This window comes from Nanorana parkeri, unplaced genomic scaffold (genome assembly GCF_000935625.1).
Source record: "Nanorana parkeri isolate BGI_ZX_2015 unplaced genomic scaffold, ASM93562v1 scaffold89, whole genome shotgun sequence".
Taxonomy (NCBI): domain Eukaryota; kingdom Metazoa; phylum Chordata; class Amphibia; order Anura; family Dicroglossidae; genus Nanorana; species Nanorana parkeri.
In genome coordinates, this window is record NW_017306357.1 from 492,649 (window position 1) to 504,845 (window position 12,197).

At 38.6% G+C, this 12,197-nt stretch overlaps 1 protein-coding gene across 7 annotated transcripts in view; it reads left to right on the forward strand.

Annotated features, from left to right (window-relative positions):
* The window catches only part of ELAVL4 (ELAV like RNA binding protein 4), a 110,408-nt gene that overhangs the window by 43,337 nt on the left and 54,874 nt on the right, over positions 1-12,197 (forward strand). For all 7 annotated transcript variants that reach the window (XM_018552492.1, XM_018552491.1, XM_018552490.1 and 4 more), the window contains exon 2: positions 10,163-10,403. In XM_018552492.1, the coding sequence (XP_018407994.1) occupies positions 10,163-10,403 (241 nt within the window). The remainder of the gene's footprint in view (positions 1-10,162; positions 10,404-12,197) is intronic.

The following is a 12,197-nucleotide window of genomic DNA, read 5'->3' on the forward strand; positions in this document are numbered from 1 at the left end:
AAATATCTGCTATTGTTCTTATGCCAAAAAAAAGTGGGGGGGGGGGGGGGGTTATTAGGCCCCTTTTGGTAGCAAAATGTAAGCTAAAAAGGTTAAAAATAAAGTTAAGATAAAATGAAAGCCCCTCCACACCCACATACATGCACATAAGCAGGCAACTCCACTCAACGGGTTTGCACGAATATGAAGAAATGGGGTCTGTGCCACAAATGTTTGGTATTGAAGTACATGCGGGAATGAGAGCAATAATTCTAGGGTCATCATGCATGGATAATTGTACAGGCTCCATTGGTTTTCGCCACTTTGCTGCCACATGCAGTTTTGAAGATTAACATACTGTATGTCATGTCTATTTACTCGACACAAACTCATTTTTTATATTTTACCAGGAAAATAATGGGCATTATATTGTGTTTGTGTGTATGGCTATTAATTTGAGAGGGGGAAAATTGGTAAAACGTTTTGATTTACCAAATGTATTTGACTGCAGTTGGTGGTTTGGAAAGACTATAATTATTTCTCCAGTGTGGCAAAATGGGCAGCAGTCAACACATGGGAGGAGGGGGTTTTGGCTTCATCTGGATCAAAACTGCAGAGGTTTTTAAACAGTAAACTTGACATGACAGGACATATTTTCCTCACATAATGAGGTTGTAGCCTGACACTCCCGGGCCAAAATATCAGCCAGGTTCCCATTCTTCAGTCCTGTACCCATTGCTCCAGAATTAACATCCACAGCCCAAATAACCTCCCCTGCACTAAACTACCTACTTCATTACCTTCTTTGCCTAAAACCCTTAACCTTGATAACCCTCCACACCTACCCCTCCCACCCAACTCATTTAAGCCCCCTTTACCTGCACAGTGTCCTCTAGATAAAGCTATTAAGCCACATACTTGATCAAGATAATAGGGATGAAGAGGGTTTTGAATATGTTGGCCGTAGTAATCCCACAGGAGCAGGGGCCCAGTTTCAAATTGTGACCTCTGCTACCACGTATCCTATTTTTCTGCTTGGTAACTATGTGTATGTATGTACATAATTTAGAATTATTACCTTCTATTCACACCTTGACACAACAAGCAAATTTTATGATGCATGCGACCTCCTAAAAATTGAAGAGGAGAATATTTTAACTGATTGGAATCATTCATTCGGAAGAATGGAGTTTGAAGAGAAGTGCTTAAGTTTAATTAATGATATTTGGAGTTATGAAACAGAATTGGGGCTATGAAAGAAGTGCTACAATTTAATTTGGGGATATTTTGAGCTATGGAACTGAATTTGTTTTTCAGTGTACGGAGGCATAGCTGATTTATCTGTGGGGCAAGGTGAATTCCCAGTAAAGGGTGCTGATGAATTAATGATGCAACAATATTTGTGTATATCTCAGTACTGGCCACACTGTAACTATATCTTATGCTATGCTAACTAATAATTATTTTACATTCTGCAGATACTCCAAAATTCATGTTTGTCATGCAGGAAGTGTTTGGTTGGTTGCACATTTGTGTATCGGAACAATAGGATTACATAGGATCTGAACCTGAAATTAATATTTTACAATATCTTGCAGGTTTAAAAATTCATAATGCAAATATTCTTAGGGCCACCAATCCAAACTGAAACTTAAAGTTGTCCATTGAAACTTAAAGTCTATCCAAACTCAAGTGCACAAATTTAATATACTGAAGCTTACTAGTCCTTTAGATGTGGTGGTTGCATTTACTTTCTCCCTTTATTTTTTTACCTGGTGATCCTGCCAGTAACACACTTTCTTTCCTATGATGACAGTGCTCACTCACTGCACTGTATCTATGGAGGAGCAGCATTGTCATCCCAAGACCACAATCCACAGAGGGTAACTGGACAGGGCTGATAACACTGCTTGGGATTTCAGGGCACAGGAAATTATGAGCTGACTGTGGTTCTGGAGGGATCCACAGGTGTTTTGTTATTACTATTAAAAAGATATAACAAAAAAATGTTAATCCTTTATACTTAACAGATAATAACAAATGCAAATAAGAGAATTTCCTTGGCATGGTCTACTTACATTTTAATTACAATTGGCTTCTACCATATTGCCACAGAGCCAGATGTTGTTGGATTCTGTATCTTAGAGGGAATTGTTCACTGAGACCATGTCATAGAAGTATACAGTATATACATTGCTTCCCCTCTTCCCCCCCCCATTACAACATTTATTTCTGTCCAGACTTGCATTCATTTTTCACCGAGATCTTGTAGTGATGATAGGAGAGTCAGACCACTGCCCACAGTCTTCTCCAGCACATCCCAAAGATTCTTAATGGGGTTAAGGTCAGTCTCATGCTCCCTGGACCAATCTTTCACAATTTGAGCCCGGTGAATCCTAGCATTGTCATCTTGGAATATACCCAATGTACCACCAAGGAAGAACATTATTTAAAAAAATATTAATAGAAAAACCTGATCATTGAGTATATTCAGGTAGGCAGCTGACCTCATTATTTGGGGACATAACATTGCTGTACCTAGACCTATTATCCAATGGAAGTTTCTTACCAACTTGCTTAGCTAAATCCAGGTGGTAACTTTTTTTTGTCCAAGCAGTGTAGTTGGTTGGTGAATGAGGGAAACAATTTATACCATAAAATTCTATTTTCCAAAACTTTTTTCTTTTCACAGACAGATTAGAAAGATTTGTCTCCGTAAGTGTATTCATGCTGTACTATATTTGTTGAATTTGTAGACTTAAAACACATTTAGATTTTTAATTTACTACATATTTATCTTATCCTTTAAGTAGTATATGTTATCCGGCATTCACACTAACTATGCCATTTTTTTAACTTATACAGTATTTGATAAATACTTTAATTCATAACCATAAAATAATGCCTAGGGAAGTATATCAACGCATAGTGTATAATGTATAACAAGGTCTGCTAACACCGCGCCTCCTGTACACGACACAACCATTTAGTTAGTGGCAAAGAGCTCCTACAAAGTATGTAGTGTGAAGTCCTGGCTCTGCATGCAGTCCTCATTAATTTTACATGAAGACCACTTTATCAAGAGTAATTACCATCTTTTAGTACATTTCCCATTCATTCTACCTACAGTTTAGTAGCCTGGTATTTTCATTCCACTGTTTGCTTTGGAGTAGCCAGTTATCACGTTGTGGTGCCTGCCTCTGATAGCTAGTATGACAAGCCACCCATGAATCTTCCAGCATGCATTTGTGCTGTGCTGGCAGCAGCTCTCAAAGTGTTAGTGGGCTGATCTGAGTTCATATATATTAAAAGAAAGAAAGAATAACTTCCCCAACCATTTCCCCAGCCCTTTTTATGAAAGGTATTGGAAAGAAAAGTTTTCTTGTTGCCCAGAGTGACCAGACTTCTACCGAGGGCATGGGGTCACTAACGGTGGAATTGGCCAAAATTTGTTGCTTGTAAACCTGGCTTTAGATTAGTACTATCCATGTCCATGGTGTAAATGTTTTAGGGTTAGACATTATCAAGGCAGGGGAAGGAGGGGCACTTTTTTTTAAGACCCCACTCACACTTGTAGCACGCATGCTCATGTGTTGCATTTTGCTGTGTTTGCTGTACATCAGCCCATTCATTTCAGTGGACCACCATACATACAACAAAGCAGCAAAGAATCTAATGCATCCGTTTTCAGCTGCAACCTTCCTGTGTATTTGACCATGCATTCTTGTGCATTTGTCACATGTCAACCCATGGGCAAAGACGCACATTTTGCCGGCCGCGTTTGTGTTGTCATTAATGGTGCTGCAAGGGCATCATGCAGTTTTCCAATGTTGCATGAACAAACACCAATTCACATGCGCGGCAAGTTTGAACAAAGCCTAAGGGGTGTTTTTTTGCTATATGCAAATTCTGTTAGACTGAATCACTTGCATATGCCTTATATAGCTTCAGTAAAGGCAGATGCATTCCTCCTGTACATCGCAGCTGCTTACACATTATATTTTTGCTACCGTAGTCAGGGGTTTTATAATGATTTATGAGATTTTTTATTTCTAATATTTTACAGAAAATATAAAGAGCTTCGCAGCAATTGCAATGGGATCATGTGCTTATTAAAGATACCAATAGCACATTTTGTAGCATTTTAACAGAATTATTAGTTTATATATTATCATGCAGTCTTAATGCAGATGGTGCAGTGAAATGGTTAATCCAGGAACCAAGAATTCATCTTTGAGGCAATGACACCAGGTAACAGGAGGTCATGTGGCCCACACTACTATACACCAGGGGAAGTTAAGGGACCTCAATCTGTCTGCAAGGATTTCTGATATGAAGCGGCAAGCGTGAAATTAGCAGATCTGCAGAGCAGGTGCGAAGTGGTGCTGGGTGTCATACGCACTTTGAGAGATTTCTCATTTCAGCTAATGGAGGGGGGGTTTCACAAGTGCCATTTTACAGGGGCAGTAAATGTTGAGGAGGGTGACAGGAAATCCAGGGAAAAGAGGGTCAGAAGGTGACTGGCCTAGATGCAGGTGGACTCGATTTAGGTTTGACTATGGCAATGGATAGAATAGACCTGCCAGGGGACTGTGGAGGTGTGACGGAACTTCTATCACTCGAGATGCATCTGGGAGCCTTTCTGTGCACAAGGCCTGACAGCAAAGGCAGGCACAATTACTATTTCTGGGAACTCAGAGCAGTCTGTTACTGAGGGAACTTTTCTTTCATGGAATACGGCCCTAAGCTTCAACTCAAACTCGTTCTACTTATGCAATATGACATGGTTTAAAAAATTCATCTCGCTGTTATTATACATATCCTTTAGTGACACCTATTCACGAATATATTTACAATTCAGATTTATTTAACCTTAAAATGGCAACAGAACTTAGGGGCAGCATTCATGCCACCACCAAGAATATCTTATTTTGCAGTAGCAATAAAAAAAAAAGCCTTGTCGCTGTTTTTAGCAAGAATGTGAACCACATTATTCATTACAGTATGCAGATGAAGAATGAAGATTTTTGAGACTAAAGGGATCTGAAGATCATTTAAATATGTTTCAGTAGTGTTTTCTGTTGTTTTCATTTTTTTTATCAAATTATTTTCATATAGAATGTAACAGGGAATTTTAGTACTGCGAGCATGGGATTTATAACCTTCAACAGTAGTCCAGTGTTATATAAACTATAATAATGGCATTTATAATTTGTGTGTATATGTATGTATTTAAATAAACAGAATATACAGTTGCATACCACAATTATAGACCTCATTGGCCCTTTTAATTACAGTTAATTTAATTTCAAATTAGATTTTTCCGCCCCAAAATATAATTTTTCCCCCCCCCCCCCCCCCCCAACATACAGTAAATAGCAGGAGAAACTTCAATTATATAAAAAGTCCTCTTTTTACGTTAGATCAAATTCCAAAGAGTTTTGGAGGTCAAGATTGCCCCCTTCATCAGGTCTTGTTATAAAGTGGATTCTTGACATGCTGAGCAGATGCAGCTTCACCTCTGACTTATGCATGGGAAAATGTATAGAATATAGTTAGTGGCTGAACGACTGCGGGGCCAGAAGGTGCAATTGTTTTGCAGGTTTGTAAAGTTGGCCGAGGCTGAGATTGCAGCACCCGTTTGCACAAAGTAGCAAATCAGAAAGAACTGTTCCTGTACCACTGGACAATATAAATCTTCTGGCAGTTGGGATTTTTTTCAAGCCCTTCCACCAAAGTCATATCCACCAGGATTATTCAGTAAAGCAGAGAAAAGCAGGTCAAAAAACATTGCTGATGTGCAAAGAGTATTAACCTATAGAAATACTTGTAGATGCAACAAAAGATTTAAAAAATAAGGTGGAAACAGCATTTTATTTCAAAAGAAGGCAATTGTTTATGATGCGTTGTGCTGTGTCAGTCAGTTAGAGCTTACACTAACTGTGGCCCACGGGCTTGATGTGGCTGTTTGCTTGCCTTTAACCGGCCCTTGGGGCACTATTCCTCCCACTAACATGAACAATGGGGCACTATTCCTCCCGCTGACACAAACAATGGGGCACTATTACTCCCACTAACACCAACAATTGGGCACTATTCCTCCCACTAACACCAACAATTGGGCACTATTCCTCCCACTGATACCAACACTGGTGCACTATTCCTCCCACTAACACCAACAATTGGGCACTATTCCTGCCACTGATACCAACAATAGAGCACTATTCCTCCCACTGATACCAAAAATGGGGCACTATTCTTCCCACCAACAACAACAATTGGGCACTATTCCTCCCACTGATACCAATGATGGGTCACTACTGAGATCAGCCTTGGGGCATTTTTTTACTCCCCCAGACCTCCAAACCTAGGGCATTGTTGACGCTGTTCACTGACACGGGGCATTTTCTAATTTTACTAGCCACAATCTGGCCCACCTACCGTCTGAAGGACAATGAACCAGCCCTTTGCTTAGGTTTGAGGATCCCTGCTTTAAATTGACTTGAAAACAAGTCAGAGCAACTTTGGCCCTATGTATTTGTTACACATTATAGATTTCTGCAATCTGGCTACATGACTGCACATTTACATTCAGCTAAAGTAAACAGGACACATTATCACATTAAATGAAGGAAATGTGACTGAAACGCAGCTCCCAATGATGATGTACAGGCAGGTCATTAGCTGCCCTCCATCTTTCATGATTTAATCAACCCCATACTGCTACTTACATAATATTACTTCATTACTGTTTATCTGACTGAATTCCAAAACGCTACTACACAGCTAAAAAGGTCTTTAAACTGCATGGTCTGCTTTTTATTTTTTTACCATGATAGCTGTTTATTTTATCACAGATTGTTAAGGGCAGCAAAACTGAAAAAAAAGATATGGGAACATATAGTTTTAATGCTGTATTTGCATTTCCGTCCCAGCCAGTCAGTTCCGTAGCTTATATTACTATCTGTACCTTACAGGCAGATTATTGTGCTGACGACGAGTAATGTGTGCGGAACACAGAATGTACTTTAGCAATTGAATGTACTATAAAAAGGTATTCAGTCAAACATGTATGTTTGCCATCTAAAGGAAACTATAGTGTTTTTATATATTTAGTATGTTCAATGCTAAAATAAAATAGATACTTTAAAAATATTATTTTTTTAAATAAAATATTACATATTAATCTTTTTATTTTGCTATATGTAGCTAGCAGATGTGTTATCTCCATGCAACCGCTGTACTAAAAATTTACCCATCTGACAGACCCCTTCTAGCTGAAGCAGGAGTGTTAGTTAGGTCAGCTAGGTAGCCAAAAAACATGTTTGCAATGCTGGGCTTTCTTTTTAAAAAGCCCAACATGATTAACAGACTAAATGTAATTAAGGCAACATCTCTACACTTGTGCACTTCGAATAATAGTTACTCATCTTTAGGCCAACAACTATTGTATTCTTCCTTTAAATAGCATAAATAGATAGCACATGAATCTACATTCCATCCCAACATTGATCTTGTGGCAAAACATTTGTTTACTTACAAAATATGGCCACAATTTGTGGACACCTGACCATCACACATACTATATATCCAAAAGTGTTCGGACATCCCTCCAAATTTTGAGTTCAGGTGTTTCCAGACAAGGATACTGTTAATGCTACAGCATACATAAACATTTTAGAGAACTGTGCACTTCCTACATTGAGGCAAATGTTGGGTGAAGACACTTTTCTGTTCCATCATGACTATGCCCCTTTGCCAGGTCTCCTCCTCCAACATCAGCACCTGACCTCACAAATGCTGTTTTTGCTAAGAATCCCAAATACTATTGAATCTTGTGTAAATCTTCCCAGAAGAGTGAAGGGTGTTATAGCCACAAATGGGGGCTATCTTCATATTAATGCCTATGGTTTTGGGTGTCCAACCTGCTCATATAGGTGTGATGACCAGCTGTCCACAACCATTTGACGATATACTGTAGCTTCCTGCCCTCTTGCATGGCATCCTCTGCCTCCTTCCTCTCCTGTTTTTTAGTGTTGGCATTAGCTAACCATATGGTCTGCAGCAGTACTGAGGAAGTGGTGGGAAGAATGGTGCTGGACAAGATTAAAGAGACAGCCCTAGTTTTCCTTATGGGCTTTTACAGTGCACATGGAGATTGGAAAATAAGCACTCTTTCTGTAGTAGCCACTCAGGTGTTGCATGAGCAGGGCAATAGACCTTAGACACCATGTAACCTTCTCACAGTCCTTTGTCAATTTGGAAAGGGAGATGGAGTCACACTGCTCTTCAAACCCCCATTGCTGGACATATAAGTATCCATAGGATCATTTAATATAACAGTAATTTTGATAAAAGAATAGAATCTTTCAGGAAGCGATTACACTAAACGATCAGCTCAATCCATAAATGATTATTTTAAACAAAAACTACTGGTAGAAAATCTAACTGAGTTTGAGCTAATCAATCCTTTTTATCCTTGTATTGAAGAGTTGTTTTTATTTTTTATCAATCTGGAAAGTGCTGACAGATCCCCTTTGAATAAAACAAGGACAAACATATGTGAATGTGTAAATATAGAGTATATACAATTGCCATTTTAACTGGCTTTTAGGTGAATAGGCAAACTGCATTTTGCTTAATGTACTGAACAGAAGATAAATTAAGAATACACATGCTGTATGGTATGTAGTCTAATAACAGCTCACTCCTCCCCTCTATGGGAACCACTTTATATTATAGTTTTCCAGTGGCTTTATCAACCTCCTCATTCTTCTCTTTATTTATTTGTTATACTTTATCATTGCCCCGAGTGAGGCTAACAGGACGTAGGCTCCTGAAGCCTGAAGAGTAAACATTATCAGGGTTATTCACAAAAGGGTGAAGTGTTTGGAGAAGGCAGGGGAAGTGAACAATCTAGGGCAACATACCTGAACTGGAAAGTTAGCTGAATTGGAGAATTTCTCCAAATCAGCTATGTTGGCCTATATTGTTCACTTCTCCTGCCTTCTCCAAACCCTTCACCCTTTTGTGAATAGCCCTGTATAACTTCAGCTGTTTTGTAATCTACAGTAGAAATATACAGAGTAAGGTATTACATTTTGCCTACACATCTTTGTTTACAGCATACCTTAGGAATTAGCTTCATATCCTTTTCTTTATTTAATTCTTTTTGTTGTTTTCAATGCCTTTAATTCCTCTCTTAACTAGAAGAATTCCAACTAGAATCTTATTGGTTAATTTAAACAAAACAAGCAGTTTCCTGTATTTTGCATACACAATCTAGACTGGCCTTCCTCAACCATTGTTCTGCGGAATCCTAGTGTTTCCCCAGAAGTGGCTACGGGTTCATTGAGCAATGAACAATTTCCAGATCTCCATTAAGTAACCACTCACACCAATGATCCTGTAAAGGGGCATTTTCACACCAACTCTCCCAATGATCACCAATCTAAGGGGGCCTATTTCTACTGACCACCAGTCATCACTTCAATGACCACCAAAGTAAGTGATCACTTCACTGGCCACCAATGTAAGTCATCGCTTCAATGACCACTAATGTAAGTCATCACTTCACTGTCCAAGGGAACATTGCAAGTTTTACTGTGTGCATTTTTTTTTCTGGCCATGTTTGATTCATTTTATTAATTTTACTAAAAGTAATTTTGCTGTACAAAGCAGACTCAGGTGTCAAATACACTTAGTAGACTACATTCCTTTATTGTTTTATTTATTCTTACTGTTACTTTCTAACTGTTCATGCTAATATACCATGAGCTACCAATACAGTCATTATAAGCAGGATTCTTACTTCAGGGTTCCTCCATGTTAAATGGGTTGAGAAAGGCTGATCTAGACCCTTGTCTTGTATTTTTCTAGTTAAAAATGGCTGTTTACTTACAGGGAAAGGATTTATTAATTTTACATTTACAGGCCATTGATATAAAGAAATAATAACAGATATACATCTCAATATGTAATTGATGCTGCGTACCCACTTTAGATTCCCACCAAGTATTTTATCATTTATGTGACCTATCAGGGTTGGTTAATTCTTCAAATGTCAAATTGTTTTATATATTTTGATACAGCTTTTGTTCTTTCTCATTTTTCTGGCTCACTTCCCATTCTGTTAAATTGAATCATGAGAATAGCTAACTGTAATTTTGTGTTTGCATTGCAGATAATTAGCACCATGGAACCTCAGGTGTCGAATGGCCCAACTTCCAATACGAGCAATGGACCATCCAGTAACAGTAGGAACTGTCCTTCACCTATGCAGACTGGGGCAGCTACAGATGACAGCAAAACTAACCTCATAGTCAACTACTTGCCACAAAACATGACACAGGAAGAGTTTAGGAGTCTGTTCGGGAGCATCGGGGAGATAGAATCCTGCAAACTGGTGCGGGACAAAATCACAGGTACATGTATGCCATTTGCTGATAAATGTCTCCAGGGTGTCTGCAGTCACAAGATCCTATTTAAGTCTATGGCAGTTTATTGTTTGCTGCCTGTGTCCAGTTGGGCAGATTTCCTTTCACTTACCATCCCAGAGACACATTGAAAGATTTCTCCTCCTGTTCTAGTGCCAGCTGTAAGTTTTCACATTTCCCTTAACTTTCTTGCTCAGTGACATTGGTCACCAGGGCATTTAAAGAGGTTCAGTATCCCCAGTGGGAACAAGGACTAGCAATAAAAACTTGACAAAGGTTCTAAGGGCCATGGCACGCTGGCCCTCCTGTGCTAGACTAACTGTTGCCTTCAACAGCATCGCTAGGCAGCATAGAAGAAATACTCATTTGTTTCCAGGTCACTTGGTTGCTGGCAGGATGACAGGTGTCACCCCATCGTTACCAGGAACTCTGCAGAATGTCAGTTGACACATACAGCCATATTTTTCTACCTTGGATAGCGATCCTGTTGCTGGCAAATTGTCGCCTGCTAGTGTGCCATGGCACTAACCCTTCCTTACTCTATTCATAACTAAAAAAATATGTATATACATACACTTTATTCCCAAAAAAAAAGCATTTTGCCTTTCAAGTACAAAGCAAAGCCCTTATTTTTAATAAAATGGGCCAATTGCATCTTACAATTTCATTTTCACGTTGGTGGTTAATCAATCATCCAAGCGTACCTTTTCTCTCACTTTACCAACCTACCAAAGGTTCCAACCCTTTTATTATTTAAAGTGCTTCTATTGCTGCCTGTGTCTGTTGTAGAGATTCTTCACACTTCCTGTCATAGTAGCAGAGAAGGAAGTGGAGGGAAAGCTCCAACACGGTGACCCAGACATTAATAACTTGGCACAGGCCCTTCTCTGCCATATCCAAAATAACAAGACAATGTATTAGCTTTGAGTTCTACTCTATCCACTTCATTATAGCTCAAAGAGCATGCAAGTCATAAAAATATGCGTATGGCCATCAAGTGGGAGGGTTGTTTTGGGCATCTTTGGCTCCTGTGGCTTGTTATGAGGGTGTCACAGGACAGCTGTGGTCTCTATCAGCCAAAAGCAAGTCATTGTACGTCCAGTAATCACTGTAACAGACAATCAAAATGGGCACAGTAAAAAAAATAATAATAATAATAATTTTTGCAAGTAAGTAATAAATTAATGATCATGTCCCTATGTCTAGCTTCACTCCCATTTTTTTAATGAAATCAAGCCTATGAAAATGAAAATATTTTCTCCTTTTTTTATTATAGTGATGGAAAATAAGTTGCACCTCATTTCGTGTAATCAAAAACTGTGCAAGGATGTAATTTTGTCATAGTTTTGTCGTTTTTACTTTAGAATTAAAAGAATAAGATGAAAGAGATGCTTATCTATATATGGTAGAATTGAAAGAATTAGATGTCTATCTATATATGGTACTAGGAACATCCTAATATTCATACAACATTTCTTTAGACATTCCAAAAACCTTTTCCAAATTACCAAAAAGGATTAAAAAAACTGCAGTTTGGCCTTAAAAGACACTTCCAAATCCTGAAAATGTATCTGGTTGTATGGTTGTAGAATGGATAGCTATAAAATATTTAAGCTGCAAATGCTTCTAGGAAAAGTTAGGGAAAAACTGTCCCATTTTTATGATAACCCCAGTGATCTTCAGTAAGGTAATAAACAGATTTTGCACTTTGGCCATCTCTAGTCTCTTCACTCAGTGTATTTTTTGCATGTTTTTTTTAATGCATAGTAGGGGGAGGGGGGG